An 18,703-nucleotide genomic window follows, 5' to 3' on the forward strand; every position below is an offset into this window, starting at 1 on the left:
ACGCACTGAATGGAGTCTGTTTAAACATCAGGATTTGGAGGAATACGCACAACCATATCACAAGCTGTGCTGATAATGTCACCGTAAACAAACGCATCCGGGTTTTTCCTAAACCAGAAACCCTGGATGACGAGTGAAGTCCAGTCACTCATCAGAGACCGCAATACTGCTTTCAGGTCTGGTGATAGACACAGTACAGCACAGCCAGAGTGGACCTGAGGAGCAGCCAAGGAGGCTTACAAGAGGAAAATAGAGAACCATTTCAAAGACAAGGACCCATGGCGGGTGTGGCAGGGAATACAGCACAACACAAAATACAAGGGCAGCAACACCACTACTCTTAACGCTGACGCCTCACTGGCAGAAGAACTAAACAGCCTCTTCACTCGTTTTGAGGTTAAAACACCAAACACAGTCACACTGCCCTCGCCAGCCTCCTGACGGGAGTACCCAGAAACGAACTCAAAGTATGTGCCCACCAACTCACAGGGGTCTTCACCAAGATCTTCAAACTTTCCCCCACCATGATCCCGGTCCCAAAAAACATAGCCATCAACAGTATTAATGACTACAGGCCAATTGCACTCAGATCAGTAGTGATGAAAGTATGTTTTCCTCCCACCCAGCACACCACCTGTTTGACCTGTTTCCCTCTGGCAGATGCTACAGGTCCATCAAGCCTCGCACCACCAGACTAAAGAACAGTTTCTTTCCCTGGGCCATAAGAACACTAAACAGCAAAAAGTAATCAGTGTACCTTAATCCTGTTCTCTACCTCACGTTACAATTTTTACACCAGTGCAATATTCTGTTCACAATTTATTTTTTTATTTTTTTACTCGACTATTTATTTATTTAAGTGCAATAAGCACATACTCAAGTGTTCCGACCTCTACCTGGGACTTTTATGTATTCTGAATATGTATTGTGGTGCTGTTGTTTTTTATATGCACTGATCATGAGAAGCGCTCTTAATCTCATTTGATCCTGTACGATGAAAATAAAACTTTCTATTCTATTTAGAGTGAAAACCTGTTCATGTTGCAGCTTATTGTTATGAACACCCTCAACAAAAATGTCTGACAATGAGACTTTTATGACACTTTATAGATCCGCTTATGATGTCTTCATGTTAATCCTCCTTCATGGATACATTAGTTTCAGTAGCTTCATGTCTGCAGTGATGGTTAAGTTCAGGAAAGATCACCTTCAAAAGGTAAAAGAAATTACGTTAAAGATACGACAGGAACCCTGATCTCAGATATTGAAGTCAAACAGTGTGTCTGACTATCCATCACATTCTTTTATAATTTGCTGAACTTTAACAATGTGACACCACTTCCAGCTTCCTCCTGTTTGAACAAACAACCACGGTTGCTTTTCTCAGTCCTTTGAGGCATATGGAAAACACAGAGTGGTTATTAACATGCATTATTGTTTTAAAAATCAAGCAGATCCATAAAACTAAAAGGAATGCTCAACTTTTTCAGATGTGGTTGACTTACTTGCTACGCTCTCTTACCTTCTTGACTTCATACTTGATGGCCAGTTTGATACGGCTGAGGCAGGGTCGGTTGTAAGCGCTCGGTGGGCACTGATCTACATCGCCGTTCAATATGGCCTCAACTTCCTCTGTGTTCCGACAAAGATCCAACACGCCCACCACAAAGTCCTTACACTGCATGGACAGCTTGCGGTATTCATTCTGCATGAGAGTGGAGGAGGGGGGAATCGATGAGTGGGAAAGAGAAAAGAAAAGATGGGGAAAGAATTTACTGTAAAATGCCAACTTTCCGTCATCAGTGTCACTAACTTATGTATGGATGTGTATGTCTAAAATTAAAGACAGACTTTTCCATCAACTGCCCCTTTGTTTTTTGTCAGAGCTTATCCCTTGTGTCTTGTTTAACACATCTGCACTTTAGTTGCTCTCACGTCATGACTTTTGGTGCCCTCATCTCAATCAAATCATTTTACAAGCAGTGGTGATTGGTTGTCAACTCACCTGACAGCTTTCTTTAACAGTGTAGAGTCTTGCCAGAGTCTTTAGTGCAGAGTCTTTTATGTATTTATTAAAATCTCTTGACCATTTCCCCTTCGGGCTTGAAAGTGCTTCTGCCATTCGACATGAGAAATGCCATTATCATAGACATTTACTCTTTTCTGCAATTATAATTGACTTGAGTGTTAAAATGGAAAAGGTGCTTGGAGAATTTGGTTTTTGACCTTTTCATTTTGAAACATCTTCAGCTTGTCTTTGAAAAAAATAAGAAAATATATACTCCATGGCACAGTAAATACATCACAGCAGAAACAAAAGCCACAGGTACAAGACGGAGCACTTAAACCCCAAACAACTGAAAGAAGGGATCCTGCCTGCTTTTTTTGTGATATCTCAGCTGCTCATTCAGTACATCATAATCCTGCTAATTTTATACACACTTTACTTTCCATAAATTCTTTAATATTGGAAAATCCACAATATTTTAAGATTCCAGCTTCACCAGAAAGACCAAAAAGTAAAGAATAAATGAGGTGTCAGAAAAACATTGAAATTACAAGCAATTACGTTAGAAGCCAATTAAATAGTTGACACCAGTGGTAAAGTAAAAAAACAAAATATTCTGAAGCAATAAAACTTCACTTTAAAATCTCTTAGTAATTTCCAGAGTGCTGGGTTGCAATTAGACCCTGTGTGTCTCTCCGATTGTCATAAATAGAACATGAGCTAAATTCAGTTTAAGCGAAGACAGCAGAAAATACAATCCCCGGAAATGAATCACCAAACACATAAAATTCTGGTCCTCCATAACCTTTTTATGAACAACAAAATACAGAAACACGATGCCTCCGTCTTGAATAGCTTTAAAATCAACTGTTAACCAGTCAAACAACTTTATCTTCTTCCTGTAGCGAGCTAGCATTAGCATTCTAGACCCTACTTCTTCTCTCTCTTCTTTATTTGCCATTTGACCTTGGCTGAATACGGACTCTTTCTACTGGTGCCCAACGCCGCCGTGCTCGAAAACTTCAATATTAGACCTGCAATTCAATTCGACAGTTTTAAGTTAAACTTGAAATGTGTGTAATAATTGAAAGGAAAGCATTAACCTCCATTGCATTAATGGTATAGTAAGAAGGACAGGTTACAAGTGAAGGCAAACAACATGTGGTCAGACAAAGAACAGGAAAAAACATACATTATTTCAAGGTGGCTCTAACCTTGTAGTCACACCAGATGAAAGCTACTCCTGTTGTATTATGTATTAGTAGCAGTTCATTACCAACTGAAACCAAGTATAAACAGTGAATCGGTTCCTTCAGGAGTCCTTTGAGTTCCAACCCTTTGCCTTGTCTTTCTTGTGGTTCACTTCTCATCCTTCTCCCTCGCCCTCCTGCTTCATTATGTTCGACAACCGTTGGTCGACCAGGGACGCAGTCAGCAGGCTCGGGCTTCTGGCAGGTTTAGAGTCTCAAAGGAACGGTTCACATTATGTATTCACCACCATGTTTGTGCTGTGTTCAAGCAAACCGTTACAGTGTGATGAAGCCAAAACTTTGACACAGGCATCCTCAGTAAAATGATTAACATTTATCACGATGCTAAATTATTTGTTCTCTCATTTTCTTTTAGGGCACAATTTTTGTAAGCAGGTATGAGTAAATATCTTTGTCCGGTCAGTATTTTGGTTCATTTATTGATCGTGAACATAATTTACATCCCTCCAGCGTTTGACCCTTTTAGGAAGGATGTTTCTCTCCACCATGACATGGACAGTGAACTTGAATATAAAATGGTGAAATTAATTTTGTGCCATCCTCTCAAGCACTATAAAGTATATTTTGCTATACATTTTAAAATCTGTTCCACGATGCTTGGATTCATCATTAAAAAAATAAATAAATAAAAAAACAGAGCAGCAGCTTAGATAAGGCTGGTCACTACCTGCAAATTAAACCGTAAATTTTGGGCATCAATCATTGACATCTATTGGCCCTTTAGGTAGAAGAAGTAAATGTCCGCATCTGATGTATTTTACCTTCCGGCTGCTGGGAGAAAAAAAAAAAAAAATCAATTATAATCTCTTGTCTGTTTGCATTCTAGGAAAGACAAGACTTCAGGGTAGTACTATTTTCTTAATCAATGGTATATACATTGCGAGTTGTGCATCAAGAACATACAGACACACACTACACACATGAAAATCCAATCACAAATATGTGTTTTTTGCCTCAGGAGCTGAGATAAAGGAAAGGGTTGTGAGATTGAAATTGAAGACGGAGCAGTGTGAAACAGAGTGAGAATGGTTACAGATGAGTGAGCTGAGGGGGTCATGAGACAAACTTGGAGAGGGGGAGTTAAGGAGTGGAGGAGATATAAGATGGAAGAATGAGAAGAGAAAGATTATTCCTGCACTTCAGTGGACATTCACCACCATCAGTTTACCTCTTTTTCACTTTTTACCTTGCTATCTTTTGTCTGTCTTCCAAAACACAAAAATGAACTAACTAAACAAACAAACAAAAAGGCACGACAAAAGCATACAAAACAATGTAAATAAAAACTTAAATGACTCTCCTCCGCCTGACAGAACTTTATCTCGTTCTCTCTCTCTCTCTCTCTCAAGGGTATTCGAAGGCTGTGTGTCCAGAAATTTGGCCCAGTGGGTGTGAAAATAGTGTTTTCACTTGACTGTGTGGATATATGTATAAATTCTGCTATTTTTTGTAAGCTACAGTTCATTCTGACTTTATTCATACTGTTAGCATGCTAAGACACTAACATTTAGAGTACAATATTAAGATATCTAACAACCCTGGTTTACAGTAAAACTCAGGCAGCTCCGTCAGGCCAGGGGGGAGGCTTACAGGAGTGGGGACAGACTCTTGTACAACAAGGCTGGGAACACACTGACGAAGGAGATAAAGGCAGCAAAGAAGAGCTACGCTGAAAGACTTAAAAACAGCTTTTCAGCCAGCGTCAGTGTGGAAAACCTGAAAACCCTGACGGACTAAAAGATCCCCCCCCCCCACACACACACACACACACACACACACACACACACACACACACACACACACACACACACACACACACACACACACACACACTGTGGAAAATCTCCAACTGACTGACGACCTGAACGTATTTTACTATAGGTTTGATAAGCCACTTTCACACCCCTCACTCACTTTCACAACCCTCACCCACCCGGACATCAAACAACCTCCTACTCCCACTGCCGACCCTCCCCTCTGTACCCACTGTCTCTTCACCTGCACTCTAGATCGGTGTCAGCTCTTTCAAAGACAGAAGATCAGTCTGAAAGCCTGCGCTGACCAGCTAGTTCCCATCTACACACAGATCTTCAACAAATCCCTGCAGCTGTGTGAAGTTCCCTCCTGCTTCAAACGCTCCACAACCATCGCGGTTCCCAAAACAACCTCCATCACAGGACTAAGTGACTACAGACCCGTCGCCCTGTCATCTGTAGTCACGAAGTCCTTTGAAAGACTAGTGTTGTCCCACCTGAAGGACACTACAGGCCCCCAGCTGGACCCCTTGCAATTTGCCTACCAGGCAAGCAGGTCGGTGGATGATGCAGTCAACATGGGACTGCACTACATCGTGCAACACCTCGACTCCCCGAGTCTGATTTCCCCATGCAAAACATGATTAACTTGGGTTATTGGTACACTCTCTTAAAATTATTTGATGTTTTAAAGTAATGAGAAGATGATGTGAAGAGGGACAGGGAGACAAATAAAGAGGGGCGATAATGAGATGTTAATGAGACAGATGAGCTCCAACACAACTCTGGTCCCTCAGGTGAGCCCTACTCATTAGTTTGTCTGGAGACAGGGAACGGAGTGACAAGCAGAAAGGCTTAATATCAAACACAGAGGTGAGCAGAAAGTAGAAAGAACAGACAAATAAGGACACAGAAATTAAAAGATTGTTACGAGAAAAAGGATTTTTGTCTACCCATGAACACACACGAGGACAAAGACAAATAAACAGAGCCACAAAAATCACAACATTATCAGATTATTGTTATCTGATTGGTCCAATTAGATGGCTATGCTTTCAATATGAATGATCTCAAACTGTAACTATAATTCCCTATATAACAGTAATTTCTCTGTATATGAGCCAGTCAGATAAAGCCGATACCCGACAGTGATTAACAGTCAGGTATCGGCAGGATAAGCACTGCAGCGATCATCAAAAAAAATGATTCTCAATTCATGTAAGATATATTTTTCGATCTCAGATACCTAAGCAATCATGTGGCAGCAATAAGTGGGTCTCATTGCCTAAAACAAAATGACTACAATGCAATCTTCTGGGCTGGCAAAAGCACAAGCCATTTAGCCACGCACTGATGGTAGCCCTTCATGTATGGCTGGTGGTGAGGTAGCCCTTTCAAATAACAGGGTATGCAGAGACATCTACTACCTCATATTGCCAGTGTATTACACATTTGCACTGATGCTAAATAAGATAAAGCTACATGTTATTTGGCTTGAAGGAAAAGAAAGGTATAATCTAATTTAAAGCAAAGGCAAACATTTTTGTTAATTCTATTTTATTATTAATCATAGTTAAATGAATCTGTGTTTGATACATGATTCTTGTAAAGTATGACAGAGGGTATATGTGATGGTGTGTCTCCAGATGGGTTTTGGTGGGCCAGTGTGAATTGATCAAAAGCCCTCAGCCATCTTTTATTCCCGTTCAACCTCTGGCATGGTCAGACTTTCTAAAATGTCTGTTTAATACATTTTGTGCACGCTTTATTTAAAATGTAAAAAGAACAAACAAAAAAATCACTAAAATTAGATTTTTTTTTTCAGACATACAGTGTTGTATAACACTGTATATTGATAACTGAAAATAACCTAATTGCAACCGTGATAATAATTATATATAATTATTAAGAGCCCTTATTTTTTACAAGTAGGTGTACCTAGCATTTATCCATGAGTCTCTTTCATTTGCCAGTGTGAGTGGTGGCCTTAATATCCCGAGTCAACCGATTTGGGACAGGTATGCTTGCTGGCAGAGTAGGGAGGCAATCATCTTCTTATCCATCTCAACCTCAACCAAAAGCATGACCACACCTGCCACACAGTGTAAGTGAGGTAGCATGTTGTGCCCGCAGCCCAAACATAGCACCCTGCTAAAGGAGACACAGCGGTACACAGAGTTAGGTTTGATTGGTTGGGGAAAAAAAAAAAAAGTTTAAAAAGTCATTTTAACAACGTTATCAAGTACTGCAAACTTTTACAGGCCCCTTAACCATCCCAACTAAACCCCACTCCTTACCCTACTTCACTTCGCCCTATTTCTAAACTTAACCTTTAAACCAAATGTTAACCGACAAACAGACCTTTGAAGGCACAACACTTTCCCAAAATGACCTTACATTCAAGTTTTACAACGCAATCCCCACCTCACCAACACATACAAGTACACACACAAACTTAATCTTGTACGTTAGTGTTTTTGCGCCATCAGCATTTTCCTGGAGGCAAGATGCGTTTCAGTGACTCCATTATACAGAATGTAATCTTCTCTCAGTTAAACTGCACAAAAATCCGTCACTTTAAGATTCTGGTTTCACCACCAGCTGAGGCGATATTGCATTGATAACATGTACTTCACAACAGTAATAAAAAAAAAAAAAAACGAGTGCACGGGAAATCCATTCAAGATGAGAGTCTAGTGACAAAGTTGAATCATTGGCAGGAATGGCGTGAAACACTGGCAGAGACAGATCTACACATTTTATTTCTAATCTACCCAAACTCTGAAAATAAAAGCTTTAAAAAAAAAAAAACTACAGCAGATGAGCGTGTCAAGCACAGCGATAGGATCAGATAGCTGGTTCCATGTTGGATCCACTTACAAGTTCGATAACTGGAGTTTAAAAAAATCAGCAGCCAACGAATCACTTACTGAATCTTTCATTCATATTCTCTGTCTAGTGGGTCTCTTCAGTCTCTCTCTCTTACACTATCGGCAACAGCAAACATGATGATGTCAATAAATGTGTGATAACTCAAATGCTGTTGTTATCAAACACAATGGAAGTCATTGAAACAACCGCAAAAAGCAGTTATTGAGATAAGGTACTCACAAAAAAGGGGGGGAACTACAAGTATTTTGTTTAAAATTCAGCAGCCAACATGTTTAAGTCAGAACTTGTGCCAATTTTGGTGAGCATTTTGGCCTGAGCCAATCCTGTGTTTCACAATATATTGCGACCAGACAGATTTGTGACCTTTAGCAGTGCAACACTGAGTTGACCTCCATAACGTTAAATACACTGTGTATGTAGATCATCAGTGTTTTATTTCATTGATATTCACTAAATGAATAAAGTAGAACTAATACTATTTTATTATGTTGTTTCTACTTTAGTTTGCGGTGCAGCAGTAGATGCAGGAGTTTTCTTTCACAGCAAAAATGAAAATGAGTCAGGCAGGATTAATGAATGTGATGGAGCAACAATAAAATGTGGGCCCACTTGACCTTACCTTCAGGTCAATAAAGTGTCCGTTGTTTCGGTTAAGTTGTATCTTTTGTCACGTGAAACTTTTCAAATTTGTTTATTCTCCGAGTTGAATAAAAACAGTACATTTTTAAAAAGATTTTAAGTGGGTTCATACCTGGAATCATGGAAAAGCTATTGAACCCCATCACGCTCCCCAAATCAATCATTACACTAATTTACATTTGCAGTACGGCAGTTATCGTTCCAAAATTGAAGAGAAGAATTTCTTTTTTTCACGCTGGTAAAACACAAGTAAAGAAGAAAAGAAAAATAGAGACCACCTTACCTTAAACTCCGTCTCGATGTTGGCCAGTCTTGCCAGTTCGTTGCTGAGCTCGAGGGCGGTGAGCACGGGGTCCTCACTGCTGAGTGCCAGGTACGCCGCGCTGGCCAGGCCCTTATATGCATTCATCCTGGAGCGTGAGTGACTGAATGAGTCTTTCTTCTGCCTCTCCACACATTCTAAACATTTACAGAAGTAGTCGTGAGGCCTTTCTATGCGAGCCCCCTTCGTCAAAAGGATGTGGACGATCTCATACTCCTGGCAGTGAGCAGCCAGGATGATGGGGGTGACGTCATGCGAAAAACGTGTTCCATCTTCGTCATATGCGTAAAAGTCATCATCACGCATCTCCTGCTCCAGGGGACTCAAGGCCAGTCGGAGACCTCCACCGAAGGCAGGGTGGCCGAGAATGGCTTCAACGATTCGAACATAACCTTTGGATATAGCCAGAAGCAGGCCATCCCCGATCCTGGCCAAACCATCCTTCTTCAGCAGCAGCTCCGTCACTTCGAGGTGCTCGTTACCCACTCCTAGCTGCAAAGCATTCTGGCCCATGTAGTCCACACAATTGAAGTTTAGGGTTTTGGACTCTTCCAGCATTTTGCGAACCACGGGAATGTTGCCGTACTCAGCAGCATCCAGAAAACGCTCCTCCTCTGCAGTGAGGGGTGAGCCACGCTCATTGAACATGTAGGCTGGACCTCGCACTGCCTGGCGACGCCCCTTCTCCCTCAGCGTGGTGTGCCGGCGATGCATGGCCTCCACCCTGGAGGGACACATTAAAGAGGGGTCGGAAACAGTGAAACGAGGCAAAAGAATAATTAAAATGACGAAGATGGACGTAGACCAGGAGCAGGCATTTATGGCTCAAAGGAAGGAGAGATGAAGTGACGAAGGGTGAGGGACAAGAGAGTGGAGACCGGGAGAATAAATAATGGAGGCAAGAGGAAAAGACAATATCATTAGTTACATCCAGCTGACTATACAGTGTACAAAGTCATTACTCCCCATGTGGACATCCTCCATGGACAGGAAGTGGTCAAACATAATCAGCAGTGCTCAAGACAGACTTCTCCACTGACCTCAAACAAAGCATCACCGAGACATCTGTGATAAATCTGTCCTTGGCAAAATCAATGAACTGCTACCAGGGTCAAAGCTCATTGCAGGGCAATCTCAGGTCAACAGTTCTGAATGGCAAGCGAGAGATGAAGCTGTCAGTTCAATTGGTTCTGGCATGACATGCTTGCACTCTGCACCAGTTGTCATCCACTGTGACTCTTTGGCCAGTGGTGGGACTGTCTTTATCTATTGTCACATGCGTGGATACAGACATAAACAAGGTCCTCCTGCTCTACACACTGTCTTCATTTGTCTTTCACCCTAATTGGAGCACTATCCCAGGTAACAACCCTGTCAGCAGTTTGCACAGGACCCCTGGTAGTCACCCCAATTACTGCAAAACAGTTTTCATCAGGGCTATTGTACTCTACCTAATGTTATTCAAAAACACAACGTTGTGCCACATTGTGTGTGTCTGCTGTACAGCAGGACACTCTGACCCACACTGTAAGAAAAGCCTTCATGCCACCCTGTACGCCACAAAATTAAAAATAGGAATGGGAAATAAGGAGTGGCCTTGGCGAAAAGTTATTGACCAGTGCAGATTGATTTTCCACTATGAAATAACCAATTCAGACTGGAGATTTAATTTAGAAAATGCTAATATGACAGTATGTCACTCAGAGCACAATCGGAACAGTTCTCAGTGAGTGGACTAAGAGGGATCACACCAACTTGCTAACTTGAACAACTAATAAATAAAACTATAATTGGTTAGTATTGTCCACATAGAATACTGACAAAAGATTTTCAACATAATTCTGTGCAGTGACCTTACAAATGACATGAGGTCCAGTTTTACAATGAGACCCGACACAAAATTGTTTAAAAAAAAAAATCAGGTAAAGTTATTTGTAATTTCAGCTATTTGTAATTTTCCCTTTACTTTGTGTATACGTGAGATAGCGGGCGTGTGTGTATGTGCGTCTATGCACAGAAAGCAGGACATCGAAGGAAAAGGTGAAAATGGAAACACGTTCAAGGTAGAAATATTCCCTGGAGTGTCAAAGGATGTGGAACTGAGAAGATGTGAGATCACCAAGACAAATCTCATATATGTGTGTGTGTGTGTGTGTGTGTGTGTGTGTGTGTGTGTGTGTGTGTGTGTGTGTGTGTGTGTGTGTGTGTGTGTGTGTGTGTGTGTGTGTGTGTGTGTGTGTGTGTGTGAGAGAGAGAGAGGGTGTGTGTGTGTGTGTGTTTGTCAGTGTGCAATTATAGTGTATGAAAGGTGCGTGGCTTTTGATTTTCGATTTACACAATCAGCTGTGTATGCCTCAGGCTGCCAATCAATGGAAAAGGGCAACATTTTCCTCTCTCTCTCTCAGTCTCTCTCTCTTACACACACACACACACACACACACACACACACACACACACACACACACACACACACACACACACACACACACACACACACACACACACGGAATGTGGACACAACCTACTCTATCTGTAAAATGTACCAATACAATATCCCTACAGCAAGAACTACCTCTGCGGAGCTTATAATGTTCATTTATTGTTGACTCCATCACAAAAGGATTTGTTTCTTAAGGCCACAGTTTGTGTTATTGATATACAACAAAGTATTGCGCTTTAAGATGTACCGAATATCTCCCTCAACCCCCACCTTCGCACAAACACTCTCACAGACATATTCGTAAGCACAGGGAGGATTCCTCATAAATGAGGGGCCGTCTGGCTGCTAGCCCATTTAGATAACCTCATAGGCAGGTAATGAATCGCCATTTTCCATCCCTCTCTATCTCCCCCACCATCCATCTTTGACTGTTTGTGATTTGGACCTGAAATAGAATTTACCTACATCATTTCTGAGTGGAATTAAATTCACACGGACAGGAGGAGACAGACACAATGGAGATGGATAGGTGCAGAGAAACTGTCTGTGTGTGGGGGACTGAAGGAGAAGCAAAATTAGTGCGCAAAGGAGGGACTGTGTGTATATATATATATATATATATACATATATATATATATATATATCTGCTTATATATCTAGTGTGTGTGTGAATGTATTTGTACATCATATATTGCAGTCTTGTTCCTAAAGTAATACCAAAGGACTCGCCATATTACCATTCTTCCAACTTTGTTTGCAAAAACAGGTGCAAAAAATGATGTCATGCCACAGGAGGAAGAGCTCCCACTGCCTTTTAAAAACCACTGATCTATCCTATACAACGCAAATTGTCCTTCTGCTTATCTGTTGAACATATGACCAATATTCACTCACTCAACTTTAATATCTACATTGGGTCACAGCTGTGTTTGTAGCCTGCAACAACTGGCTTTGCGAACCTTTTTTTTAAACTTTTTTATTTCCACTCTCCATCTTTTAACAACAAACATGTACAGTAGCATATTGTCAGTTTGTGCGAATGCAATATACATCCAACATTACAGAACAGAGAATCAGAGGGTTATAGAAATGCAACATTTTCACATTTTATTTGATTATGTGTAAACTTACTATGTTTTACGCTTATACACTGTTCCTTAATCCTGAAACTACATACTGCAACAATTCATATATTAGTCACTCTACTTAGTTCTTGTTCTGATGCTGCATCCAAGTCAGTCTGCTGCAGATCACTCAGGGTGCCTGTCCAATCAAGCAACCCCCTCTCCTACTAACAACAAAACTGTCAGAAAAAGGGTGAAGAAGATCTTGCACCATTGCTGTGAGTGAATCCATCACATTATTGCAGCATGTTCAAAAATCTTCCCCTTTGTAGCCAAGGTCCTCAAGCAACACTTCCTTGACATCTCAAGACACTTAAATGACTCCAGTTTAGTTTATTGAGTCACAGTTGCGGTGATTAAGTGATGTGGACATCCAAGATTTGTCAAATGTCACAGTTGGCTACAGTTCGGTGTTACATACTGTACGCAGCAGTATGAAAAATGTATTTAGGATTTTAAGCCCGGGAGACAACGTTCTGTGTGGATGATTGATCAAAGAGATCTATTGCCTGCTTGGAACTGCTGTGACGTAAATGATACTTTTAGTAGTAAATTTGGAAAACTACTGAGTGTGTTATTTTTGTGGTCAGCATACAATTTCATTCCATTAAATGAACATGGCCAAATAGAAAGTTCTCATACGCCTTTTGCTGATGGAACGATTACTCCAAGAGCACTGAAAAATGTGATGGCAATGCAAAATGAGACATTAGCATATAGCCTGCTGAAAATACCATTTAATAGCTGTCACTATGAGTTTTTCAGTCACAAGCCAAACTGTATAATCCATTTGTAATTGTTCAAAATGGCATCTTTTTTTTTTTTAACTTTCTGAGCTTGAGGTACCAAGTCATTTATAATTTGGTTAGAGAATTTACTGGTGCACTTGTGAGGAAAGGGGAAAAAAAAGATGAATCAGGTTTGAAACCAAATGTTAAGGATAATGAGTGAAAAATATGTTTAGACTCAGCAGGAATGTTTACATAACTGACTAATGATACACTCTCAGCTCTCTCCGTCTTTATCAAACACACACACACACACACACACACACACACACACACACACACACACACACACACACACACACACACACACACACACACACACACACACACACACACACACACACACACTCTTTCAAGCAGTAAATTGCCAATTCTTAAGATCAAAGGTAAGTTGCTCACCATAATTTAGCGGTAATGAGAAACAGGCATGTTCACCCTCTCACACAACACACATACACACACAGGTGTCCAACATTTAGCCTAGCCAGGCCATGCTTTGTTTCCACATAAGGGCTTTAAAGCTGGAAACAGGTGTATTAAAGAGGCAGACCAGAGAAGATCAAAGACCCAACACTGACTATCTGATATTGAGAATTGCAGGCTTCAAAGGTGTGCTGGCAGTACATGAATAGCCATTAAGTGCCATCATGTATGTCCCACTTTGTCTCTGTGGATGTTTCCTACGTGGATGCAGTGGATTGCACCCACCAAATAGTTTTGTGAGCCTTTATCTCAAAGTAAAGCAACTGAATATCGAGGACAGTTGTAGGAACAAAACACACAGCGTGTGTGTTTTTGTATGTAAGTGTTACAGTGTGATAAGTGTGACAATGAGGGAATGTACTGTGCAAGTCAATGTAGTTTGTCACGTGGTTCTGCCCCAGTGTGTCTCTCTCACTCAGACTACCCCCCCCCCCCACACACACACACACAGTCCCTGTTGGTGGTGCTTATACATTCACACAATGGAACGAATCAAGATGCTCTCTCAGCACTGGCGTGAAATAAGGGCTGCAGTGGAAAAAAAACAACACATAACTCATCTAAACTCACACGCAATTCACTTCCTTACACAAGCAGCGTGTATGCATGTATTCACAGGGGACACACCACTCGGCAGCCTAACCACACATCAGCTTGACAGGATGGGAAAACAAAGAAAGATTCATTTGAGAACTCCCATTTAAGATGACACATCATTTCAGCACAAGTTATGTTCAATCAAAAGCAAAGAAACAGCCAATATGAATCAGTTAATGCATCTTCCACATTGACCACAAAGGTCTCCAAATCGGTTCCGGTCACCTTGGTGTAATCCATAACAGACCTTAGAATGCACAGCTGAGTGGAAATCGTTGTCCCATAGGTGCAGCTGATTTAGTGAAAATCCTGTCTGCTTTACTCTACTCTCTCCAAAATTGACCTCTACTTGTTGACATTCCAGGTGGATTAGGGGGCTCTTGATTTAATTCTCTCAACCCAAAAATAGGTACGCTATTTCCACGTGAGTTCCCAGTATCCTTTTCACACAAGTTTATAAATAATCACATGGACTCTGCACAAGTCGCTGGTCACTGGATAGGTGAATTAAAATCGTTGGTTAATAATAAAAAGGTAAGACTCACGTTTGCCGAGTCTCAGAGTTGAATTCTGTGTCTATGTGCTCAGCAGAGTAGTGGTTCTCGTGGTCCGAGAGCTCCGGAGTCCGCTGGAGTCGCTGTCCGCGGTGCTGAAAGCTCTCAGCGTTCGCCGCTCCTCGTCCTCTCCACTTGGGAACCGGGTCATCGTGGTGGTCGTACACCACATCTATCCGCACATCCGGCGGCGAACGAAACGGAGAGCCGCTGTCCCCGGTGCGCTGGCGGAACTTTGGCGGCGTGAAGTGTGTGGAGTCCCCGAGTTCCGGGTTCTCTGGAGACGGGTAAAGACACTCCGGAGAGGCGAGGTAAGGCGAGTCCGCTTCCCCCAGCAGCGGAGAGGCGGAGGAGAAGAGGTCTAGGGGCCGCGGAGAGGAAAGAGATCCTCGGGGAAGACTGACAGACAGAGGCGGGGAAGGAGACTCGGAGATTTGCGGTCTCTCGCCCCCGTCGCTTTCCTCTCCCTCGTCAGACATTGTGACAGTTCGTGAGAACCATATACTTTAAATTATTTAACTGTATGTCGGACATTTGACGATGTTTGTCGAAGTTTCCATTGCTCAAGTTTCCTCTGAGCAGCGCAGCAGCGATGAGTTGATCCTCCACCTTCACACAAGTGCGCGCTCTCTAATTGGAGAGCACCGAGCACGCGCAGGAAGCCAGCCCTTTACAAAATGGAAGGAAAGAAACAAGTAGCTACACCACAAAATAGATTAATTGCACAATCCACAAAAAAAATAATTACTTTTTAGACTTACATTTAGAGTAAGCTCTAATTTTCAGTCTGTTAGGCCGTTTTAATGTTTGAAAAAATACCTATGAAATTTTAGTAGGCTAACACAATGCCAACTCAACTCTTCCAATTGACCGCCAACTACCTTATATTTATTTCACAAAAGAAAGAAAGAAAACCGACACACTCCACATAACCTAGATGGGTTGGCTACTATATATATAAAAAAACAAATCTGTAGCAATTCAACAATGTCCCCCCTTCCAAGACAATTTGTAGTATGAACTGATCCCTTAGCTTTGAACTCAAGTTTCAAAAGAGAAGAAGGTGAGAGAGACCAAGAGAGAGACAGGGAGGGGGAGGGGGTGTATGTATTTAATATAGAGGTTGTTTGGGGGGTTAAGGGGTTAATTCACATGCCCACCTGTTGTTGACCAATTACTGGTACTGATATAATCTTGTTATTGCGTCAAAGAACAAACAAGTGAATACTCACACTAGCATAGATCTGTGTTTACCACATAAACACGTCCTTACTTTCTCTTTTGATAGATTTAGACAATCCTGAACAAAATTCAAGGTTCCTGTCATTTGATATGAAAAGGAAGGATATCGGGCATTTTTATTTGTGTGTGTTCTCATGCATGTATGTGTTCTGTCTTCTAATTAGAGGCAGAGACCCATTAGTTAGGATGGAGACTTCCTTCACCCCCACACAGACAATAACCAGTCCTGACCCAGCTCTTTGATCCATTCTTGTATTTATACCAAACACATCCACACACCAGGCTGTTTTCACTGGTGTTTACATGTGGGAAGGAAATAATCTCAAAACTGTTAAATCAAACAATAAAACATGTCTGAACAGCTCGATTTCTCATGTAGACATCCATTTATAAATTAAATACATTCTATATCAGTATTAAAAACAGGAAGACTAACCTTGTAAATTTGTGTTCATCCTTTCACCACTTTGTACATTTTGTTCATTTCGTGTTTCACTGCTCATTTCAGAAGATTGAAATTGCTCAAACAAATAACAGTCATTTCCAGAAAATGTTTTAAGAAATTAAAGATATGAATAATTTCTTTTCTGTAAAACTAGGAAACCAGGGTCAAATTTGAACATTTCTCCCATATTAGAAAATAGGACTAAAAACCAGTGAAGCAGCAGTGCACGATTACCTACACACATGAAAATAATGTTTTAATGATACTGTAGAACTGGTAAAAGCCTCTCTTTAAGGTTGCAGCTTCACTCTTTTAAAGCTAACAAAACACTTACTTTGGCTTTTATATGAAGAGGTCTATATATTATGCACATGGTGACCTTGAATTGAAGAATATCTATGGCAAAGCATTATTATTGCCAAAGCTCCTCTTCAATATATATAGTTTGACCCGGCAGGAAGTGTAGAGATGAATGACAATTGGATGAAAAGGTGTAAGACTGTTCCTGAAGTCCTGAGTGGTGCTGAATGGCTGTCCATCTGCATGTTTGTGCACACGCATGTATAGGGCTGAACCTTGAACTCTTCTGTTGTATGGGTTGCTGAGTGTGTATGTATGATGGATGAGTCGTGATTAACGATTTTTCAAATAGTAAAAAAAAAAAATAGTTTCTGCAACTATGGTCCTCTTTACCTGATTTTTTTCTTACCACCGCTTGGTAGTAATCCCATTCTTTCTTATTTGCCCTGTTTTAACTGGCACCTGGTTGTAATGCATTACTCTTGTCAGAAAGTGGCGGTAAGGCCAAAACCTGTCTGCCAACAGCCAGTAAACCACACAAGGAGAAGAAGAATACGTTGCTATCAGGCTCTGGCTAATAGTTGATTAATAACTAATTAGCTCAGAGCAAATTTCAAATAGTATTTGTGCTTGAAATGGCCATCCCTAGTTACCAGACTCTGGTAAAGCCTGTGTGGTGCTGTGAGATTAGATGCTACGAAACAAATTGCAGGAACAAGACTACCGCAGCTGATAAAGTACATTGCAAACTCTGTCAGGTAAAGCAAGCATATCATAAGTCGACCATGCACACTCTGTGCACAGTCATTTAAGAGCAAAGAACAGAGCAGATGGTCCATCCACAGCTCAACAATCAATGGCTAACTTTAGCACCAGATAAAGGAAGCTGTAGGTGCGCATGATTTCAAAGCCACACTGAAGGTATATCCAGAGCATTTTGTTTCAACAAGTGGCCCAGCTTTGAAATGCTATTCTAAGAATTACAATATTCATGAATCTGTGACTTAGTATGAAAACCTATGCAACAATGTAATTCTATAGCAATCCATTAATCTCCCTGCTTCATACAATTAATCCACTGCAGATTTGCAGAACCATGTTAAATAGGTCAGACTCCTCTAGGAATGGTAATGGGAACCTTGTTTGGCTCTTCAAAAAAGTAAACCATTTCAGGATAATGTTGTGTCTCTGCACGGGTTTGAAACTCTGGCCTCCAGCCTGTGTCGCAGCAGGTGTTATCCACTGTCTGTCACAGGCAGAACTCCCGCTGTGAAACCACTGATTGGGGTGTTAAGAAAAGCTACATGCTTGTGCAGAAGAATGTCTCTGTTCAATGTGATTCATGTGTAAAATTACTATTTCAGAGCAAATAAAACTCTTAATATGGAGGGATCTGGAGTCAAGATACCGTGTTTGTAGTACCTTCAAAGAAAACAGACAGATGAAAAGCAGGCAGACAGCGATGGAGATGTTTGATTGAATAACGTCTTGCAACAGAACAAAGGCCAAGTATGATCATATTAAACACCACTCTCATTTCTCCCTGCTGCCCAAACACTCTCCTTTCATTGAGCATATTAAAATATGTAGCTCCCATAAATCAGTCAAAAATCAGACAGTATCATGTCCAAGAGAAAAAAAAGGCATCTAATGAGATAGAGAGACGTTCTCTAAATCTATTTCTTTCAATGGGAAAGCCAATTGATGACCTAAAATATTTACCTAACCCTAGCACCTGATCAGAGATTGCACACATTATCTGCAGTCACACAGGCAAAGTTGTGATGTGACGATCACCAGCAAGCTTCCGACAACATCTGGTGGAAAACCGAGCAGATGAACCA

General features: G+C 41.1%; 1 protein-coding gene across 1 annotated transcript in view; it reads right to left on the reverse strand.

The window, feature by feature from the left end:
- The window catches only part of trpc7b (transient receptor potential cation channel, subfamily C, member 7b), a 47,750-nt gene extending 32,276 nt beyond the window's left edge, over positions 1-15,474 (reverse strand). The window contains exons 1-3 of the mRNA XM_069719817.1: positions 14,864-15,474; positions 8,848-9,610; positions 1,523-1,705 (exon numbers count right to left, since the gene is read on the reverse strand). Coding sequence (XP_069575918.1) covers positions 1,523-1,705; positions 8,848-9,610; positions 14,864-15,351 — 1,434 coding nt within the window. The 5' untranslated portion in view covers positions 15,352-15,474. The remainder of the gene's footprint in view (positions 1-1,522; positions 1,706-8,847; positions 9,611-14,863) is intronic.
- Between the last annotated feature and the right edge of the window lie 3,229 nt (positions 15,475-18,703).

Source organism: Brachyistius frenatus, unplaced genomic scaffold, assembly GCF_029030835.1.
Source record: "Brachyistius frenatus isolate BFR_SWC_R1_liver_20210118 unplaced genomic scaffold, ASM2903083v1 Contig_225, whole genome shotgun sequence".
Lineage (NCBI taxonomy): Eukaryota > Metazoa > Chordata > Actinopteri > Embiotocidae > Brachyistius > Brachyistius frenatus.